The sequence below is a fragment of the Erithacus rubecula genome, assembly GCF_903797595.1.
Source record: "Erithacus rubecula genome assembly, chromosome: 3".
Taxonomy (NCBI): domain Eukaryota; kingdom Metazoa; phylum Chordata; class Aves; order Passeriformes; family Muscicapidae; genus Erithacus; species Erithacus rubecula.
Window position 1 is genome coordinate 98325093 of NC_136689.1, and position 22527 is coordinate 98347619.

Here is a 22527-nt window from a genome sequence, read left to right on the forward strand (position 1 = left end):
CCAAGTGCAACTCTGGGCCCTGCACAGGATACCCCAGAAATGACACCATGTGCCTGAGAGAATTGTCCACACACTTCCTGAACTCTGTCAGGCTTGATACCATGACCACTTCCCTGGGGAGCCGGTTCTAGTGCCCAAGTACCCTCTGAGTGAAAAACCTTTTCCCATTTTTCCATCCTTTAGCCCTTTCTTTCATTTAAGTCCCCTTTTATTTTCTTTAAAATAGCTGTGAACACAAACATCTGTAATGAGCCATTAAAAGTACCAAATGGTTTACTAGAGGCTCTTAATTTACTGCTTTCTCATGGATTACTGCTTGGCAAATATCTGTAATGTGGAGCAGTAGGATGCATCTCGGAACTACACCATTCACAGGATATGAGTGTTTGTGACAATACAAGGCACACACTTTTTAAAGTAAGTGTTGAATATTTCTGACCTGCTGGGACATCCCAGTCCAGCCCCACTCCTGAGACCAGGCTGCACAGCTGGTGTGCAGTGATGTGGGACATCCAGCAGAAATGCTGCTACATTGAACTAGCTTTGTGAGTTGAGCTCATGCTGAAATTCAACCAAAAGGAAATTTAACCAAAGGGAATCTCTAAGTGACAATGCTGAATTCTTTGCTTTCCAAAAATTTCACTAATTTGTTCAAATCACAGGCATTCAGATGAGTTATCCTACTACTATGTTTTAAGAAAAAAAAAGAGTCTAAATTTTTGAATGGGACTAAATAGAAATGCAAATGAGTGTAGTTACCAGAGTTGATTCAATGAGGAAACTCAAGCTGGATGAGAAGTCAGCAAGCACTTGGTTTGCATGGATCAGTGATCCAGAGGACACAGCCAAGCCACACTGTGAGTTTTTAATCGAGAGCTCCCACTGCAGTTTGGGTGTGTCTCTGTTAGGGATTCAGGTGAGTGTGGTTTCTAAAGGGATCTCCTAGTCAGATGCTCTGATTTGCATCAGGAGGGCAATCTCCGAGAGCACAGGCTTCATTGCTTTGGGATGAAAAATGAACTGGAAAATGCTCTCCAAAAGCACAACTTATGCATCCTAGGGTTAGATGGATATTCAACCCATGGGATAAGACCAGAACCAGTCCAAAGCAAAATATGCCTGACATGCAGCAGCATAGCAGGTCCTCAGCACCCAGTGTTTTCCTCTATACATTGATGTCTGCAGTGTGTACTGCACTGCTTGTTAAAGCAGGCATAGATTTCACTGTAAGCTGCAGCTCCATGCAATTTCATAGAGTTTGATCTTTGTGCATGACAGCTGAATGAAGCCCGAGTTAATCAGAGTAGGACAGAAGCATATTGAGACAAATTAATCCCTGGGTAAATCCATTAATCTGGCTTGCAGGCTGTTTGGGAGGTGGCATGGCTATGTCCTAGGCCTGTGGCTTGGGTGCAGAGCAGTTGAATAGCTCCAGCAGTTGAATATTTGCTGGGCTTTCCCTTTTAAGTTTTACTCACCTTTGAAGATTTCCTTTGTGTGTTTCTTCCTCCTGAATGAAAACAGAAACAAGCAGGATAAGTTATTTCTAAAGGTGTTGGTGGCATTAGCTTATGGGTATTTTGTCATTCACTTCCATTAGTTGCACCAGGTATGTTTGTCTCTAAGAAGTGTCTGATTTTCTCTCTGACATAGGTTCTTAAAGTGCCAGTGAGAGTATTCTTCACTTTGTACACAGGCAGGAGAGTGGGCAATCCCATCAGGATTACACACTGCACAGGTAAGGCCAAATCTACAACAGCCATGAATTTTTTATATTCCCATGCAATCACAAATAGATTTAGGATAAAAAAAGCACTTTTCCCCACAATATATTGTTTTGGTCTAAATATTTTTTAATTAATTTTTTTTGTGGAGGTAATCTACTTTATGCTAGAGGCCTAGCTGTGCTGAAATAAAAGATAAACTGAGTTTCTTTGACATAATATTTCATTATACATTTTCTAGGAACCAACAAGTAGCACCAGTTGAAATTCCTAAAGCTTAAATGTGTGGGAAGACTTGCTTGTTTCATAGACTGAATACCTACAGTTTGCTAACAGATTAAGATGTGTTTATAGCAGTTATTTCCCTGTGACAATTCCCATAGTGAGTTGGGGTTTTAAATAGCTACTTCTAACTCTTTACTTGTATTTCTAGTAAACTACAGGGAATGCAAAATTGGGGGGAAAAAAGGGTACTGGTACCATACATATTATATTTGTCCTCGTGAAATCAAGACCATTACCAAAAGTGTATTTCAAACTGTGACTGTTTAAAAACAGCACTGCTTAACTCAGCAAATACCTTTCTGGTATTTATCCCAGGCCAGGGGAAAAAAAATAGTAGTAAACTGATCCTCCTTGCATTCACTGTGGTATAATTCTGGAATAACACTGGCAGCTTCAGTGGAGTCACTGCAGAGTAAATCTGACCTAACTGAATGCAAAATCAGGGTGAAGGCTGGATTGACTTCTACTGCGGTTAGTACCAAAAAGAAAATACAGTGAAAGGTAGAGTCAGCAAGCTGCAGCTGCCTCTGTGCATCCTTATTTAAGCAACTCATTAAACTACAATCAGTCTTGCTTCAGCAAACTCTCTAAGGGAAAGTTATTTTGCCCAGGTTTCCCTAAAGCATGCTTTGAAGGAAAGAAGCTATGCAAATATCACCAAGGACAAATTTTGCTGTCCACCCTTTCTTTAATGGTGGTAACATCTGAAAAGGGAAGAGAGATTTTCTCTGAAAATCAGACTGAATTTGAAGGAATGGGAAGAGCAATCATAATTAACTACAAAACTTAGTTCCCTGATAGTGTTACCAACATTCTTTCCTGAGCACTTGGACATGTATGAAGAAAAAGCTAAGAAATAATAAACATGGGATCCCACACCAATGTTAGCAATACACTTATGGCATTGAAGGAAGAAAATCTAACTGGAACACACAGAGCTACCTACAGCTATGTAAACAAGGCAGTCGCATTTCTTGCCCCTCTTAATCTTTTTTTCTCTTCTTCCTCCCAAAGGACTTGATTTCTCAATCCTTTAGTTTTGTACCAGTATTTGGGGACAGGGAAGCTTGGTTTCATTCCAAAACATGTAAACAAATTGTGAAGACCTGGAACTGATGAAAATAAGCCTGCCATGATGGAGGACACAGCCTTCATTCACCATTTCCTGCTGACATCTTTTAGCACTGTGTTTTGTATGTATATAGCTTTATGGTGTGACTTCAGGGTAGGTACTTTGCTGATGAATAACTTTATTTTTTTAACAACTCATCTCACTTACTGATCTGTTTAGAAGGCAATCATGGTGGAACAATCAGAAGTGCCTCTCTACAGCACTTACTGCTTTACTAACAAAGTAAGGCCCATGTTTCTTCATAAATATGTATCTACTTACAACTGGAAAAGGTTTAAGACATTCTAAGTTGATATGTTGTGTCAAATATTGTTTTCATACATAATATGAATGGCCACAAGGTGCAGTAATCTCTGGGACCTTCAGGCTGGCTCTCAGATGACTGCCACTGGTCTAATCAGCTGATAACAAGGAGTGAAAACTCGTCCATCCCAAATTCCCTACTGTAACTGTAAGCAGTGCCTGTGACACAATATCTCAGTACTGATTCTGACAGAAGAGATAACAGACAGCATGGTAAAATGCAGAAGCGCTCATACTTCTGTTAGCGCGGTCAGGAACTTGTCCCGCTCCAGCTGCCGAGGGCGGTGCTCCTCAGGCTCCTCGCGGGAGTCGAGGGTCAGCGATTCCAGAAAGAGGTTTTCCGTGCCGCTGCAGCGGTCGCTCTCCTTCAGCTTGGACAGCGCCCGCTCGTCGAGCTGGATGGTGTCGGAGTCGGAGTAGGAGCGGGAGCCGCTGGAGCGCGGGGCGCGGAGACCCGCCGGCCGCCGGCCGCCCTCGCTCGGCTCGCTCAGCAGAGCGCCGCCTCTCCGCGGGCTCGCCTCCCTCTGGAGCTGCAGACAGGCGGAGGGAAAGGAGCGGCAATTGCTTCTGCAGTGCACGGCACTGGGCACACCCCATCCTGCCCCAGGAGCGAGGCGCCCAGCCCCTGGGATTGCAGCCCTGCCCCGGCGGCGCGCCTCCAAGGGACGCTGGCCTTGCTCGGCTGGGCATCCCACAAAGGGAGGCTTCTCTAGAGCTTCGATGCTACTGCTCAAGGGACTTCGAGTACTAAATGGGTATATGTACAGTTTTGCTTATTTACATGTATATATATACCCACTGAGTATATATGTATATACAAAATAATGGATCTGTCTGTAATCTGGTTTTTAAAGGAACAAATCAACGCAGACTGTTATTTAAAAGCAATCTTGATAACAGTAAAAGCAGAAGCTGATGGAAGGGTGAGGGAATTGCCTTCTCATCAAAACAAACACATTTTTCTTCTGGTCAGCAACACAAAGATTGAGCTTTTATGCATGTCACTTGTTTCCAGTGGTGCAAAATTATGCTTAACAAAAAACCCCTTTGTTTTATAAATGGTCTAGCCTGAATGCATGGCTGTAAAGTTGAGTATTTGTACAGAACAGCATTGTCAAAGGGATGAATTAGGCATGCAGAACATGTTCAAAGAAAATGTGTATTTATAGAAGGGGCATCAAAGTCATTAACTCTATACTTTTCAAAAACTGTTGAAGAGAGGGTGAACAATTAATGAAATTGCCAATATTAAAATTAGATTACGTGATCAACTTCTCTTTTAACAATACAACAGGATGGATAAAGTAATGATAATTTCAAACATGATAAATGATGCAGGAATCTGATAAGAATCCTGATGTTTTGCTAGAGCAGAATGTTAAAATTAGTGACAATTAAGTGAAAATGCAAGTCATTCACTAGAGCCCTGGAAACTGAGAACCTACAAAACATATTCATCTTGTTGCTTGTGTTTGGAAAAATAAACAGACATTGTATTGCTTAATTTAGACCAAACCATTTTAGGTCCTGAATGATTAAATTTACACATGAGCTGAAAACAGTGTGGGTTTTTTTTGATTCAGGTCTGGAAAAAGGGAAATGCATCTTCAGTGTTTTGCTCATGACATACAAAATCTGAAACAGTTTTATTAAAAGGAGGTGCCCTATAAAGGCAGGGTCTGGAAGGTATACATCAAAAGATCTTGGAGGCCATTCCTGAGCATATGGGCAAGATTTAAAGGAAGGAGAAATGGTAATTACATGCTTTCTTTATGTATAGCTCCAATTGCAATCTCTTCAAGGTTTTAAGGATCCTATAAGGACAATGTTCTGGAAACTTTTTGAGGGAACAGTATTGATGCTGTCTTAGTCTCGGAACCTCAGAGAGCTGACAGGAGAATTAAAGTGAGAAACACTGCCCTAACCTTTCAAGAATGACAAATAATTTTGAGTCCCCATGTGTTTATACCTTTAAATACACAGCTTTTCACATAGGTGATCTTGTGGGTTTAAATATTTGTCAGTGTGCTCTGTGCACAATTAGCTTTAGGAGCACAGGGGAGGGAGATTCTCTAAGGGAAAATGAAGTGACAGAGTACTTAAAAAGAAAAAACAACAACTGTGAGCTCTGAAGAAAGTAGGTCATCATGTTTTTTTCAATGCCAGCAGTATTCCCATCGCCATCCAGATTTAAGTATTTTATATATTTTATACATTGGTGTGGCTTTCCCCTTATCATACATGCATTATTCAGGAGCTGTGTGAAAACAGACTGGCATAAAGCATTAGAATAAAATTTGGCACACATACTTCTGCTATCTCTTAGACTTTGTTTCAAACATACACAGTGGTGTAGTCTCCTCATCCTGTGTATTGCCATACATGGAATACACACATCAAAACCCTGGGGAGTAGGACTTCAGAGATATACTAATTGTTTCCATATAAAGCAGGGCATGACTGCAATCTGAGAGGATATTCAACTAAAAGCTTGCAAATATTTGGAAGCTTCCTGTCACACAGGGAAATGTTTGATTATAAGCAAAGATGGAGTTATGAAGTTTTGTAGGCAGGTAGCCAAGATTTCAAATGCTATTTCTGGTCATCTAGTCTTCTGAAATTAGCTTGATATAATATTTTTTATTTCCCCTATTCATTGCCAATTCTGTGTACAACTCTGTTGACACAGTAAATATATAGTTAAAGCCCAGAGGCTTCAGAAACATAACAAAAGGAATCAGTTACAGCACTAGCTAAGAGCTTTTCTGTAGGCTGTCTCAAAATGACACTGAAAGGTTATGTCAGGTTTTAAGAGAATTAAAAGCTAGGTAACATTAACAGGGATTTCTCCATGGAATCCTTATATGTGCGCCATTCCCAGGGAATGGAAAAAGCAGTCTTTAACCAGGTTAAGTCCCTCAAGCTATTAAGGATATATCCAAACCCCCACAGTTTATAAGGACAGGAAAATTAACATCCAAAGAGGTACCAGTGACTATTCAAAGGAAAATTTCTGTGTATGTCTGTAGTATATTGGAAAATTTTCTGAGGGTTATTTAATTCCCATTGTGCATGAAGAATCCATAGGAGGTAGCTTGGCCACTACAGCCCAAGTTAGAAACCAGCCCAGTCAAGCCATGAGGAACTAACTAAGCACCTTCTGCCACTGAACCCTGCAAACCAGGGACTTTGCACCATGAGCTTTGCTGTAAGGCTCACAGGGTCTGATGGTTTTATCTTAGGTGATGCACTACATGTTGCATTATAAGGGCTAGCTCAAAAAGTTGCATGAAACCCCGCAGATATATAGGAAATTTAAAAATCCAGAATACAGTTTGTTAATCTTTTGAAATTTAGAAGCTCAAAAATCACCTTTCTTGATGTTCATGTTTGACACTGCCCACTCAGACCTACAATTTTAGCATTGATTTTAGAAATATCCACATGAGCATGGGATTTTCCTATGTGCTTCTCTATGGGTTTAACAGCCACAGCTCAAACCAAGGTTTAGTCTTCTGCTTATAACATTTCTGGCCTGGTGTCTTTTCTTTAACTTCTTGTTGCAGCCCTGACATGGGAACGTGGGACACAGACAATGAATCCTTTTCAAAAATTGGTCATGAAGTTACACTGGGCTTTCATTGACTTAAACCTGTGAGGGCACTCTGTGCTTTGCTCAGTATAATGCTCTCTGAAGAGCATGCACAAGTCTGGTGTGTGGTTCCATTTCTGATGTCCTAAGAACAGAAAGCATTCAATTAATTGAGGACCCAACTTCAGTTGTTTCTCTTGCTTTCCCTGGAATGCATGACTCAGAGCTGAACAATGTTCAGTCAAAAACAGTGTTTTAACTCTTCCTCGTAAAACTCCGTTTTTTTTATGTGGCTTCCAGCCTGATAAGTTCACTAGGTATTATTTGTCTCTAACACTAAGCAGATGAAAATACAGATAAGCATGAAAACAAGGAGAGTAGGTAGGCATTTCCCAGATTTCTAATCATAACAGAGGTTTGCACAAAATTCATGTGACCAATACTCTTCTGAATATTTAGTACTGATAACTGTGTTTGCTATCAGTCAGGGCTCTTCATGTTAACCCCTGTGCTGCCTTGCCAGAGAAAAAGAATTCAGTTGAGACTGAACAGATGCAGCAGCTGCATCTTTGATGGCTAATTCACAGATGAACAGCCTTCATACAGCAAGAAGCTGAATACCAAACCTTGAATAACTCTGTGGGTTGAGTGCTTCAGCACAGAGATGCACTAAAGCTTTCAAACAGAATGTGACCATGCTTGTCCAGGGTAATTGAAATGAGGAAATGACCTCTCACTTAGAGCTGATTTTTCATAAGTGGTCTTTTACAGGGATTATGAGCATTTTCCTTTTACTCCCTTGTGTATATAAATTGTTTTGTAACATGAGAAACATTGATGTAGCTGAGGAAGCAGAATCATTCCTGTGCTGTTTCTTAATGCCGTCCCTTGAGCTTGGCCTGAGTGCGGCAATGTTACAGTGGCCTCATTCTTTCAGGCAGGCACTGCTCACCCCAGGTGACTCCTTACCTGGCAGCTCCTTACCTGCTCTATCCTCCTGAGCAGCTCCTTCTTTTGGCGGTCCCACTCCTGCCGGTCTCTGTCGAGCCTGTCCAAGAGTTCCACCTTCTCCCGGTTCCAGTTCTTCTCACTGTGCTGCATTTGCCAGCGGAGGTCCATCACCACGCTGTGACTGTCAGCCAGAAGCTTCTTGTGCTCCTCTCTCTCCCTTTTAAAAGCTCCCTTTGCATCCAAGCTGAGACCTGCTTCTCCAGAGTTGCTCTCACTCTTCCCTTCCAGCTGGCAATAAAGTCAAATGTTACTAGGATGTTAAACATTCTGCAATAAAAATTTGTGTCTCACAATGGATTAAAGACCTATCTTCACTAAGGTAATGACAGGATAACAGTAATTCCTACACCTTAGGATCTCATTAAATGATCACATATATTCAGTGTGGAAAAGTTTTAAAATAAAGATGGTGAAAACTACAGGGAATAACTTCTCAAGCTTTACCAGTTCATGCTCTTAATGCACCAGTTATGATCTTTCTGATGGGAATATAGGTACCAGTAATGAAGGAAACATGGAGATAAACTCCAACCTCATAGTTTTCTCTGAGACAATTTCCAGGACAATGTTCTCAGCTACTGCCCTGTTCTTGTGCTCTTGCTCAGTGCACCTGAATCCCAAGGAGAGTGAATTAGTCTTCTGAAGAGACTTATCCCACAACAACCCTCAGCAGTGGTGTTATTGTATGACTCTCCTGCCTTCCCACAATAGAAGGTGCTAGCAGCAGCAGCAGATGCACCAAGATCATCCCCCCACTCATCTCTGAGGTTGAGTCTGAACTGATTTCAAGGGCAGTTATCTGATGCTACCTTCCCTCTCTTCTTCAATTTCATGATCAGGGGCTAGCTTAAACAGATCAGAAGAGCAGGCCCAAGGTAACAGATTCATAGGAAAGCACAGGCTCCTTAGGGTGTCAGTAAGTCTCTAGTTGAACCTTCTGCTTCCAGCATGGCATGCTCTGAGGTCAGAATGGGCTGTATAGGACTTTGTTCAGATGGATCCTGAAAAACCTCCAAGTGCAGAGATAGCACAGCCTCTCTGGCCAAGCTAGGCCAGTGCTGAACTGTTGTCAGAAGGAAAAAGTGCTCAATTGTTTTGTGTACGATCAAGAGAGTGAAGAATTTATCCTTGGAATATGACCTTCTGTTGACAGCTCAATAGATGTGTGTGTGACTCAGAGTGGGATACATCTCCATCCCCTAGCTCTGCAGGTGAAATGGAGTGAAAAGCAGTGAAAATTCATTTCCACCTCTGGAGTTAACATTGTCCTCAAAAATGAGACAGCAGGTCTGCTGGGAAGCATATTCCTCTAGCAAGAGAGAAGGACAACACCTTCACCTTGCCCTGTGTGGAAAATAAGCCCAAACCTTCTGAGCAAAGAGATTTCAGACTGGGTTCAGAAGTGATGCTTACTAGTCTCTGGAACAACCTCCCCAAACAATTGACTCAGAGATTATTACTAGGAGTTACTTAAATTGTACAGAGCTGCAGAGAACATCCTGTTACAGTCACCACTTGCAGTGACAGGGAAATCTTAAAACCACAAGCATTTTCTCCCACGAATTTTCAGATTCTTTCAAATAACCAGACAACAAACCAAAAAAATCAATTTTCAAAGAGCAGCATCCTATTTTAACACAGTTGACATGACATCATTTTTCTCACACCTGTGTACCACATGTTATGTTATGTTATGTTATGTTATGTTATGTTATGTTATGTTATGTTATGTTATGTTATGTTATGTTATGTTATGTTATGTTATGTTATGTTATATTATATTATATTATATTATATTATATTATATTATATTATATTATATTATATTATATTATATTATATTCTCCAGAGGCGTCCTGAAGCTGGACTATTGATCATATCCTTGATGGGTCCCATGTTCTTAATGCCAGTTCTCAAAGCATATGCAGGGTTTGGCCCCTGACACTGACTTCCTGTTTCTTCCAAATTTTTCTCAGTTTACAGGTTCCAGAATACTGTGATTTTTCACTTGATGAGCTGGAGGCTGAAAATTGTGGTGACTCTTTGTTGCTTCAGCATTATCACAATTACATATTTGGGAGAAATCTCATTATTTCCTATTTTTAAAAACATCCCCATGGACCCTTCTGCCAAATAAGATGTATATATACATTTCTGACAGACAGGATTTTTAAAAAATTATCTTTTCAGTGCTAAAACTTCAAAACAGAAGATGACAGTACATTGTCAAATCTGATATGCAGTGGTTTTATATCAGAAGATTTTTCTTTCCTTTTTTTCTTTCTTTCCTATACAGAGATAGTTGAAGCCTCAAAATGTAAAAATGGTGTCAGCTACTATTAATGATGAGTTTACTTTCTCAAGGAAAATGATTTTGTCAATTGACCTACAGCTTCATAAAAAAGGTGGAAAACAGAAGCAGTGAAGATAACAGTGGAGAGTAGAAAGATCTTGATCTTCTGTAGGTCTGCCAGGATGCTGGCAGCTCTATATGAAATCTGTGGTGGAAGTTCATCACCACCCATCAACAAAACAAAACAGCATCACAAGAGATCCTTCTACACACATGAACCTGACACCCTTAGCTAATATTCGACTAAAGCTGTGCTATATCTTTTCCTACTGTACTTGGGACCTCTTTTTTACTGTAAAAGAAAAATTGTGGGAAATTGACTAAGGAAGAGAGATAAATGACTTAAATATTGGCCAATTTCATTATTTTCATTTGCTTGTAAAAACTTAAAAAGTAATGCCCATTGCCCAATAATTACCAAATGTTATATATTACTGCCAGTGGAGCAGTGGAGGTAGCAAAGAGACTGGTAAAAGAAGAGTGGAAACCCCTGATCAGGACTGGCAGGCAGCACCATCCTGGTCTCAACCACCTGCCAACCACCTGGAAGTTTAATCCCCCTGCAAATGCAAAGCAGGAAAGCTTGGCAGTTTTGTGGTCAGACTTTTCTCCAAGTTTTGTTCTTTGTTGCCACCTCGAGCTCAAGGTAAATCTGTCACCAAGATATTTTAGAAGGAGCCAAAGCAGGAATTGATTTTGTTTCCTTTTTCAAGTGATACATTTTTTGGAAATGCTTGTGCACTAAGAAGCAGTGGAACTAAGAATTTGAATAACTAAGAATTTGAATCCTCAGGGAGAAGAAGACTCTGCTAAAAATGAAAGCTGCCTCCTTCAGTATGGGAAAGCAGCCCACAGTACCTGGGCAGGAAAAGCAGTGCTCACATCTCAGCTCTGTGTGTCACAATGAGCCTCTAAAATTTAGCAAATCCTTCTAAATGTACTACCCTCCCAACATTGAATATTTTTATTATATTTTCCTTCTGAAGAGAAGCTCTACCATTTTTTATCAAGATCCAAATGTACTAATTCTTCCACCCCTCCCCTCTTCAACATGTAAAATAAAAGCTTTTATGCCATAAGCTTTGGAAATAAATTCTTGTGTGTTTTTGCTGATTAGTTTTCATGCTGCTTCAGAAACAGTACATCTTCTGTGAACTGCCATACATGACACTGAAGCATCTGGCACCAGTTTTCATACAAATACTTTTAACAGTATCCCATGGCAGGTAGCAAGACCTCTGTCTTCATTGGTGTCCTATCCATCACTAACCAGTAGCTTTGAATGGCTGGTTTAATATTAATATATTGATCTATCACTTCAGGTGTGGGGCTTAGGGCACGTTACCTGTTGGAGGCGGCACTTGAGCTCGGTGGTTTCCACCTCCCAGGCTGCCTTGTGCAGGGCGTACTGCTGCTGCAGCCCCCGGCGCTCCCGCTCCTCGTCCCGCAGCTCCGTGCGGAACTCATCCAGCAGCCCCTTCAGAGAGCTCAGCAGCTTCCTGCTCTCACTCGCCTGCCACAACAAAGCAGACAAAATGCTCTCCTTGCGTACTGGCTTTAATCCCCAGTTTCATTTCTCAGGGTGAAAAATTGCTTTGTGGTCACTGTATAGAAGAGAAAGTGCCTGGGCTGACTTTTGCTTGAGAAAAATAAGAATTGCAATGTCTTGTCTGTCTACAGGCTGCTCAGGAAATGGTTGAGTCACCATCCCTAGAGGTATTTCAAAGATGTGTGGATGTGACACTTCAGGATGTGGTTTAGTGGTGGAATTGGCAGTGTTAGGTCTACAGTTGGACTTGATGACCTTAAAGATCTTCTCCAACCTACATGATTCTATGATTCTGCTTCTCATTAGCCCTAGTGTTGCTGCTTCCTGAAAGCCAAAGATACTTAAATGACCCTGAAAATGGCACTAAGCATCTTTCTGGACTGAGGACACCATTAATAAATTCTTTTTTAATAAGGTAAACCAAAGCTAGAGCATGATCCCTGAGGTTTGTTGGGTAGTTACATCTGTCTCGACATACAGTCAGTCATTGCTCTGTATCAAATCCCAAATATTTGTAAACTACATAAAAAGAAAGGGGATAACTTTTCAGCACTTTTGTATTCTCAGATAAAATTGTTCTGGGAAATACGATGAGACTTTGAGTGGAGCATCCCTGCTAAGGTGTTTCAGTAATCTGTACTTCATATTCCTGCTCCACACCAGGCAGCTGCACCCAGTTTTGCAGCAGCACCCTTCGTGGTACAAAGGCAGAGGGGATCAAAGAGCAAACCCCCATTCATGTCTTGTTGGGAGTGCCATGGCCATACTGAAAATGTTGCCAGAGCTTTTGTGATAGCCAGGAGCCAAGAGTGGAGCTAAGTTAAAAGTCTAGCCCAGAGCTGATATATTCTTACTCAAATCTTACTTCTTTTTCTTTAGAAATAGATGTTTCCCCTTTTCCTTTTGACATTTACCTTACCTTCTCTGGGCACTTGCAAAACCTGCCATTTTTATGTTAAATATCAAACAATGTTTTCTAAATATTCATCCTGGATGAGTAAAAGAAAAGGTTTCCCACTTCTTTTTTTTTTTTGCAGTCATTGAATCAAAAACCAGAAATACACGACTTACTTGTTCAAAATTTAAACTAAATATTCCCAATGAGCTTTTCAAACATCAGGGAGTAATCACTGACAAGTTACCCTGACTAAAAAATACTTTAATGGAAATTATACTTGACTAGCAGACACAGCGAGGGACAGAAAAATCAGAAAGCTTACTCAAAAAATGTAGCATTCAATTACCTGGTTCTCAGGAATGTGTTAACTCTACTGGGAAGACCTAACTCAAATTAGCTGTCTCTATCCCTGCATGATAGTCTAATTGAATGTATTTTTTATTTGTTTTCCCAAGTGAAGACTTCCTGCATTCCCTCTTGTCTGGTATTTCATGAAATGACTACATGGGGGCTTCTTTGAAGACAAGTCAAGTAAACTTCCATGCAAAAATCTAAATAATCATCCTGTGCTTTTTTCAATGGCAATACTTACAACAAAATTTTATGCAGACAACTAAGCTGACTTCATACACTCATTAGATTTTTGGCATCACTGAACTTACCTCACCCATTTTTGTAACCACTAATCACACATGTCAAGGTGCCTTTTTTCTTTAAAAAACAAACAGATGTGGTCTACTTTTTCAAAGTCATTTGATGCATCAACAAAAATACGCTAGACACAGAGAAATGACTGCAGGTGCTCACTGACTGACCTATCTGTTTGGGTTAATGAAAAGTGATGGTGTACAATATGGGGTTTTACAAGAAATGCACCCACAGAAGCAGAATTAATTCCATTAACATTTAATGCCAATTAGCAGTTTCCTGCTAGCAGCAGTCTCCATCATGCATATAAGATCACCTACTATTCAATATGCAATGAGATTTTATGTTTCCACCGTGCATTTTCGTTCTACTACCTAATTAAGGCTAAATTCCCCAAACATTTCAAGCCCCTTGTGTAATAATCAGAATAAGAACTCCTTTGAAGTTTTGCCCTTAATGTCACAACAGGAGCTGCTGGGTACTGAAGGCATCAAAATCTGGTCTCATGCTCTTTGAAAATCCTGATTCCAAATGTCTGTGAAGTGCTTTCATTCAAGAGCCACGTTCTGTGTTTTCTGATGTGCTGTACAAACCTTTCTCTGGCAAAACAGTCAAAAGGCTCCACAAGAGAAAGTAGGAAGAAGAAAAATAAAACCAAATTACACTAAAGCAAGTTACAACTCTCATTCCTGCACATACATTTGATAATTTTAGAGTTCTGTAAAATTTGGTTTGCAAAGAAAGAAGATTTGGACTAGTATATGAAGGAGACAAAACAGCCTCATTGCAGGTTTGTAGCCTACAGGGATAAGGGCATTTCTTATTTCTAAAGGCATTGCATCAATGTCACTGTTATGAGACAATTACCCCAGGTGCCCCCTGGCTTGCTGGGATTTTAATTATCTTGCCAATATAAATGTGATTTTGGTTACGTACTTTGTACTCCTGCAGAGAAGTCTCTTCTGCATGACTTTGTATTTATAGTCTGAAGTTGGAAAAGTCTGTCATTTTTTTTTCTGTTTTGCCAAACGAGTGGTTGTGGAGAACAGAGACAGTACTTTTGAGAGAATCTGCTCTGAAATACAATATTTACAACTAGGCATGCTTTAGATTTTGTTGGCAAAACTGCCAAACAGCTTATTAATAAGTCCTGTAAATACACAAGTATTGTTATAGTCTTCCCCTTCCTTCCAGGCATGCTGCACAGCAGAAATTTGGCATGGCTGTGATTCTCTGGACAGTCTTCCATGCAAGGAGATGGCCCTTTAGCACCTTAGCTGTTTCTAAAATTTAAAGCTTATAAGAACTTCCCTGATTCACAACTGACCTAAGACAAGATAACTACAAAGGCTTTACAAAAGTTTAAGGACTTGTATCCAAAGCTTTGGATTTATAGAAAAAAAAAAAACAGCTGACAACAAAAAAAACCCTTTACATAGCAAACTCCAAGTCAATTCCATTACATTGGAGCATTTACTAAGTTGAGTCAACCACAGAAACAGGAGCATCCAGCTCTAGAAAAGTTTTGGATAAGAGCAGTTGTTTGCAGTTTGGTTCTGCTTTCAATCACAATTAATTCTTCTCTGAGAATTTCACTTGAGAATTTCACTGAAGACTTTAGCCTGGTAATAAAAGCAGTTTAGTAGAGCAGTCAATTAAAAACACAAGGTCAGGAGCCTAAACAGCTAAGGAGAACCATGCATTTTTTCTATCTAATCACAGCCCTAGGCAAAAGATAAGCTGGATCTTGGTGCAACTCATTTTAGTATATTCAGGCCTTAATGACTAATTTTTTGGGCTCTTCTCTTAGCTAAGCTTTGAAAACAAACATTGCAAGAGCAAAAAGAAATCTATTTGGGGATTTTCTTGACACCTCTCCCAGACATGACACTACTGTACTGGTTTTTAATGCTTTTTCCACTGGATCACAGATGTGTAAACTCTTTTCTCCTTATTCCCTTATCTTACACCATCTATCAGGCATCTCACCCCTAATACTCAACTGAAACAAAGCCTTCCTTTATCCACAAACTATTCTTCCTGATCTCTTATCACACACATAGGAACACTGTCTTATAGCAAGCCCTCCTCTGCTGTGCCACCAGTCCAAATTGCTTGATTATCTCCTAAAGATGACCAAACTTCCAGCCTGGCTCTTAAACTTGCACACTTTCTGCTGTGTTCCCAAGCTACCAGCCATGGGACAATGCCATGCAGGGAAAGATGAACTGACCCCTCTCAGAATCCCTATCTACTCTGCCTCTTATTAGCTTACCTTTTTTTCTCCCCTTTTCGCTCTGCCTTTCCTTTATTCCTTCACACACTGTCCAAATAAAAATCCCAGACAAGCCAGACTTGTGTAGTTTCCAGCCAGCTGAGTACCTCAAATCATAACAATATAAAATTAAAGGCTGCATGTTGAAATTAAGGCCTATGGGTTTATATTTTTTCTCAAAACAATTCCACTTTCCAGGCAGGGTAAGAAGTCAGCAGCAAGAATGCAGTCTGAAAATACTATCCATTAAATATTAACATTAAATGTTAAAAATAAATATGGGCAACCTCAGGTTACCATAAGCCCTTTCTTTTTTCTGACCTAGTTATCTCAGCCATTCCTTGACTAACTAAAAGTTTAATTCCTGATGTGAAGGGCTGGTGCATTTAATCTTGCAGCTTGTCAAGCAGATCCAGCAACTTTGGGATCTCCTGGGCAGATGCAAACCTTGGAGACTTCCAAGCTGCACCTCTTATTCCAAATTTTCTATATAAACAGCGTTTTTTTGTTTGTTTTTTTTTTTTTCCCAGCTGTGGGCTTAAGGAACCTGCAGAAAACCCCTCAAAACTCAGTGTGTTTTTCAGCACAGCAGTGCTTGTGAGAAGATGCCCTAGTGTGCACAAGCAAAACAAATAATAGTGATTGAAATGAGAAATATTTAGCAAACTCATTCATTCATGCAATGTCAAAATAACACTTTTTCCTAGTTGGGAAGCAAGGAATCTGCTTTATCTTGACAAGTTCATTTGGATATCATGCACTGTTTATCATCTTGGAGAGTACCGAGATGTGGTCAGTTCCTATGGATCAATTATCTAAGCAAGATTAGCTGGAACACTTGTGATGTATATAAAAATAAATTATAATCAATTTATTGCCCATTTCTGCCATGTTAATTGAGATTAATGTCTAAGCAATGATTATTTCAAAGACTACATAATTCATTTGTATGTTCTTGGTTATTTTAAGAACTCTGTATGGAAAGTTTTTACATTACAGAGTTTGTACAGAAACAGCATTTTGGTATATATTTACTTTACTAATTCCAGAATAAATCAGTCTACAGATGGAATGCAGTCAAATTATGTGTCCAAGAGCATCTCTTGCACAGCCTTCCACTGCCTTTTACCAGAGAATAGCTTGCTGAGGGGAAGACAGTGGTGGGTCTGGGTGGCAAGCAAGGTAGAACCTTTCCAAATGCCAAACTGATCAAATGAATACTAACTTGGTAGCACACTTCACAGAAAATAATAGCTAGAAAATATCCTTTTTATAGGATAGAGCCTTTCTGTTGCCTGGTGTGACACATAGGCAATTAGCAAACAGGTTGTCCATAATCATGAAATTCTGGAGAATTCAAGCTGAAGAACTCAGATGCAAAAAGACATAATCCCTAGGCCCTGCAGTGTCTCCAGCAAGGTATTGTGATCACAGGGAGTACATATTTTCCTGAGAGCTGTCACTGTGGAGCAGGCTCCCAGGTCAAAGGCCTGGATGGAGAAGGGACATCAGGCACAAAGACAGAAGACATTTTCCCCCCTGAATTTGTTTTCCACATAGAATTTTTGCTCCATTCTCTTTATGATTGCAAATAAGTCTATATAACAGGATGGTCTCACACAAACAGTTTTAATTTCAAAAATATGAGAAATCTTTCTTCATTGTATGTTTCCTATTTGCATTGTTAGGGTAGTTAGTATATTAAATGTACCAAGGACAAAGCTAGGATATATGGCAGTGCTCTGACACACAGTCAGGGTACAGGTGATGCCAGGGAAAAATGAGCATGAATTGATTTTGGTCTTCTAAAAACAAACCTACTGACAGGAAGGAACTTTTACATTGTTTTCCCGTCATCTCTAAAGGAAACATTAAATACATGTGCTAGTTTCTTAAATTATTTAAAGGAAATAAAATAACATGTTCTTGCTAAAAGCTTGACAGTAGAGTACAATAGATGTGCTCAGACAGGAGGAGCATGTAAATTCTACAAACCATCACATACTGATAGATATTTCTGGGCAAACAGCCACAAGAGGAAATAGGATTTTTCAATGATAGCATCTGTCAACAGAAGAACAGTAATCACGTGTCTCATGATTAAATTTAAATATAAATATAATGGATGAAATCCACTGTAATTGCTGTGTAGCTAGAAGTATTTACACAAGTATGATTCTAGGTGATTTAATACAGCAGCACAGAAGTCTCACGGAAAATCCACAGTTTCCATTCCCAGGGAAGATATATAAATGGTGCAGTACCTGCTTCTGCTGCTGCAGTAATTCTGCAGTCTGCAGCTGTGGTCCATGATCAGTGCTCTCCGTGGTGGGATGCTGGGAGAAATCTGCCAGTGCAAACACAACATCCTCTTCCTCCTCCTCTCGCTCTGCATTGTTTGCCTTCTGCTCAGACTGAATGCCAAAGTCTGGGAGGGCCTCAGGGTGCTCAATCTAGAATGTGAGAGGAAACACAGGAACATGCTTTTGCTATTTACCCCTGGGCCCAGAAACCTACTGAAGGACTAAGGGAAGGGGTGGCATATACTGGCTTCAACTCAGGCTACAGAGCTGATCTTTGGGTGATACATCACACACTGCATGTGTGAACACAACACTATGCAGGCCTGCAACACAGGGGATTTATGCAGCTGAGATAGGTCTAATGTCACATCACGGATATAATCCATTACACATTAATCAAGAACTCTACAAGACATTGGAGTACTGTGTGATGAAGTAATGGAGATTAGGAGGTATCTATTTATTTTCTGTAAAGCATGAGCAAAACATGACTCCAATAATGACTAGAGATGGGCTGGTAATAAATTAACCAGTCAAAAAATCCAAACAGTCAAAAAATGAAAGCTTCTTGGTATTAGAAGACGAGCTAGTTTACACAGAAGAAAATTAACACTGCTGAAGTAAAGTAGAAGCAAATTATTTCTAAATAACTACTCATCTCTTGTTTCTGACTCATGTTACCACAGCAGATGAATCTAAAGATCTAAATTCACCCTTTATCTAAGAATACAAAACACTGGAGTATTCAACTTAAGCATACTCTGACCAGACCTGAAAGGTTACTTGTACTGCCAAATGCAGCAAACTTTGAAAAACACTAGGCACAAAAGGATCAGAAATACTGAGAAAAATTACTTTGTTGCTTACAAGAGGGCTTCAGAATTGCATGAACCTGCAAAACAAATCTATTGTTCTCAAGATTTTAGTATAGTCAGAATGGGAAAACACTTTTTTTTCTTTAGCTAAGAAGGAAATGGTAATTCTGTGTGTGCAACTCAACACTTTCCTCACAGTGCATGTTGGCTGGCAACCACACCCCTGCTGAGATGTGTCAGCTTGGGGATTCCAGGTTGTTATGTACTCCTGAAATTCCTGATCTTGATTTAGCCTGTACTTAGAAAAGCACCATGATGACGACTGGTGTACTGCTGCTGACGGTGACAGACGTGTGTATGGAGAAGGGGAACAAATAAGGATGATTCACTGTGAGTTCAACATGAAGCTGCATAATTCTCTTGCCAACACAGAAACAGAGCTTCCCTCCATCTGTATTGCTGAAGGCTTTGTAAAGAACACACTGCACAGGATGAGATAAACAGCAGCACTCAATCCATCTAAACAGATTTGACTCCCTCACTTGCTAATGTGCTTTTTTGCTTTCAAAAAATTACTCAGGAATCATATTTTTGAGACCTAATTAATTTTTCATTTACTATGAGAGAGTTTTTCAGGACATACTGTTTATACTAGTTAAGGGTTTCAATTTAAAGATTGGTGATCTGTAACATATCATGCAGAATATACTTCAGCACAAGCCAACTTAAGCTTTCATGTTTAATTTGAATCTCCTTTTAATATATGTGCAATTTGAAAGCTGCTGGTGCCACATCATATTTCAAGTCTACACTTAAAGAAGGGACATCCCAGTACTCATCTGGGTTATTAAGGTGTGAGATGTTGAGATTACCTCTAACGTGTCCTCCCCTTCCTCCTCCATTCGCTTGCCTTGCCGCCAGTGTTTCAGCAGCCACTTCAGTTTGACATACAGGAGGAAGGTGTCCTGCTTGAAATGCCTGAGTTCCTGCTGCAGCAGAGTTTTCTCCTGACTCCAGGTCTTCTCCTCCAGTTTGTTCTGCAAAGTCAAGCTCTGCACTTCCAAGTCTTTTCTCCGCAGGGTCTGCAAATGCTCCTCCTCCAGCTTTAATGGAATAACAGGCAATGTGTCAACAGGATGGTGTCCTGGGGCAGTCTCCAGGACTTGAACTTCATGGGGTGAGACAAACTGAAACCTCTAATTTTCATCAGTAGTGAGTAGCTATTGAGTTTGGCTCAGTAAGTTCCTCAGCAGTTATGACTGCTGAGGAAATTAGATGATAGCAAACAATAAGCTTTGCTTGAACAACCATATGAAAGTAACCTGCTGTGGAAGTAGGTATTTATGTCAAAGATGCACAAGAGTTCTGAAGCTGGTTAAATATTTTACACCAAGCATATTTTCCTCCCTCTCTTGATTGTATCCCTGCAGTAGGTTCCCAGCAGTCACCAGCACACACTGCTGCACATATCACATGTACTAAATGCATTTGCAGACATTTATACAGGATGGGACCACAGCTGCCATTCAGACCACCTGGAATATCTGCCTTGCAGCTTCCCTCCACAGCCACAGATTCAATCTGCCCACAGTTTCTACATCTCCCTCCGCCTCTAGAAGGGCAACACTTCTGATGAAAACACCTCCAGTACCTCAGATACATACACTGATCTCTCACTGCTTGCAGTTCATACCTGAAGGCATCTCAGTGATACCACAGTAAACTGTCTCTCATTCTGGCATGATTATATCTGGGACACAAGCAGGAAAGGAAGAGACAGGAACAGATTGCAACTCAGCATTTGACAAGCCTCAGCACTAAAATCACCAAGAAAAGCTCATTCTTTAGAGAACACATGTAATTACACCTGTTTCAATGCAAGGCCACCTGAAACATAATTCTTAAGACATGAGCTCTACCTCAATATATAAATATCAAACCATGGCATGACCTGCACCCAACAGAACTTGTCCAAGTCAGTTATACAATATCTCATACTGTGCATAGAGGAGAAAGTGTTTCCACTTCAACCAAGCTGTGACTTCTTCATAGATTAAGAACATGCAGATGGAAAATGAGTACAGAGTCACTGTTTAAAGGTGCCAGTTTCTATTTTCCATTCTGCAGAACAACAGCTTCTTCTTTTCCTGACCAGCTCCATAGATGAAATCTATGAAAGCCACAGTACACTTATGACTACAACAATCCAAACCATCAGAACACACCCTGCAACAAACAATGTTCACATAAGAATAAAGAATATTTCAGGGACTAGGACTCCTTAGCAATAAATACTGCTAAGAAATATATGTTTGATTTTCATAGCAACATTCAGATGCTTCTGAAACAGGCTTAGTAAACATATGAGATAGTTTACTAAGGACTTGCTTGCCATCTAACTATTGTGCTCTCGCATAATACAAATTTTTAGCATCTATGCTACTATGCCTTTAAAATTCTCCAATTAAATTGAAATTATTTACAATAGTTGCTAGTTTAAATGAAGTTTAAAAAGTAGCCTGGAACAAAATTAGCCATAACAGTAAAAAAACATACACACAACTCCTAATAACACTCATGGAGACTGTACTTCTAGAACATATCAATCTGATGTCATTAAACATTCCTAAAAATTAAATAGTAAAAGAAGGACTGATTTTAAATTTAATTTTTACAGGAAGATGTAGATTTAATGTTGATGATGATTCTTCCACCAAATGAAGTTATGGCTAAATACAGCAAAAATCTGAGTAATTTCCACCAGAAATCCTGGAAGGTGATAAAAAGGGAACATTATCAACAGGATGGGCATAATCTGGAAAACATGAAGAATCCAGAAGATGCTTTTATTCTTCTGTTTCTGCTGGCTATCAACATGAACAGCTAGCTTTAATTTTGGTGCATTTTCATTGCTTTGACAAGCTGTTATATTTCAAGCCCCTGTGGTCATGAATTCTTGCAGAAGATCTTAGTGGAGAAAGATTCATAGAGTATCATGCTTTTTCAATAATAACAATTGCAAAAGAAAATAACTTTAAGAGGCAGGCATAGCTTCCAAAAAGCTTTCACAGCTGAAGCAACTAGGAAGGAAATCAATTGAGTGGTTGCCTTCAAAAGCTCCAGTGGAGATCAACTGAAAATTAAAGCTAGTTATGAAAAAACAGAGAGATATCACTTGGGCATAAAGAGATTAGTTGGCACAAGGAAAAAATCTTTACAGTATGCAACAATTGAGTTGAATTTAGTCTATAAAGTAAATTTAAAAATAAAACTTCAGTTAGGAGCCAAACAGCCTGCAGAAATTAGCAACAGAATTCTTTTGCTCTAGGAGGTAGAGATCACAAAATGATTGACTAATCTGTTCCAGCCTTCAAAAGAGCAAGGGGAGGCCATGTAAAAATATGATTTATTCACCAGCTACTAATAAGAAGATTGGAAGCATTGAGTACTGAGAAATACAAGAATGAAGGTCCTGATTTGTTTCTCAGCTTTGTGTGCATAACAACTCCTCTTAAGTAAGAATAAGGCATGGAGCCAAACTGAGCTCCCAGGGGTTGAACACACCCTTCCCCAGCTCACAGAGAGCTGAAGGGTGACAGAATTCTCCATCCAGTATTTCATGTCTCTACCACGATTTCC

The 22527-nt window shown here is 39.8% G+C and overlaps 1 protein-coding gene across 7 annotated transcripts in view; it reads right to left on the reverse strand.

Annotated features, from left to right (window-relative positions):
* The window catches only part of MTCL1 (microtubule crosslinking factor 1), a 101956-nt gene that overhangs the window by 9088 nt on the left and 70341 nt on the right, over positions 1-22527 (reverse strand). For 6 of the 7 annotated variants that reach the window (XM_079300114.1, XM_079300113.1, XM_079300115.1 and 3 more), the window contains 6 exons: positions 19761-19991; positions 18035-18223; positions 11746-11913; positions 8021-8275; positions 3681-3974; positions 1479-1510 (listed from right to left, as the gene is read on the reverse strand). In XM_079300114.1, coding sequence (XP_079156240.1) covers positions 1479-1510; positions 3681-3974; positions 8021-8275; positions 11746-11913; positions 18035-18223; positions 19761-19991 — 1169 coding nt within the window. The remainder of the gene's footprint in view (positions 1-1478; positions 1511-3680; positions 3975-8020; positions 8276-11745; positions 11914-18034; positions 18224-19760; positions 19992-22527) is intronic. The other variant, XM_079300118.1, reaches the window with a different exon arrangement.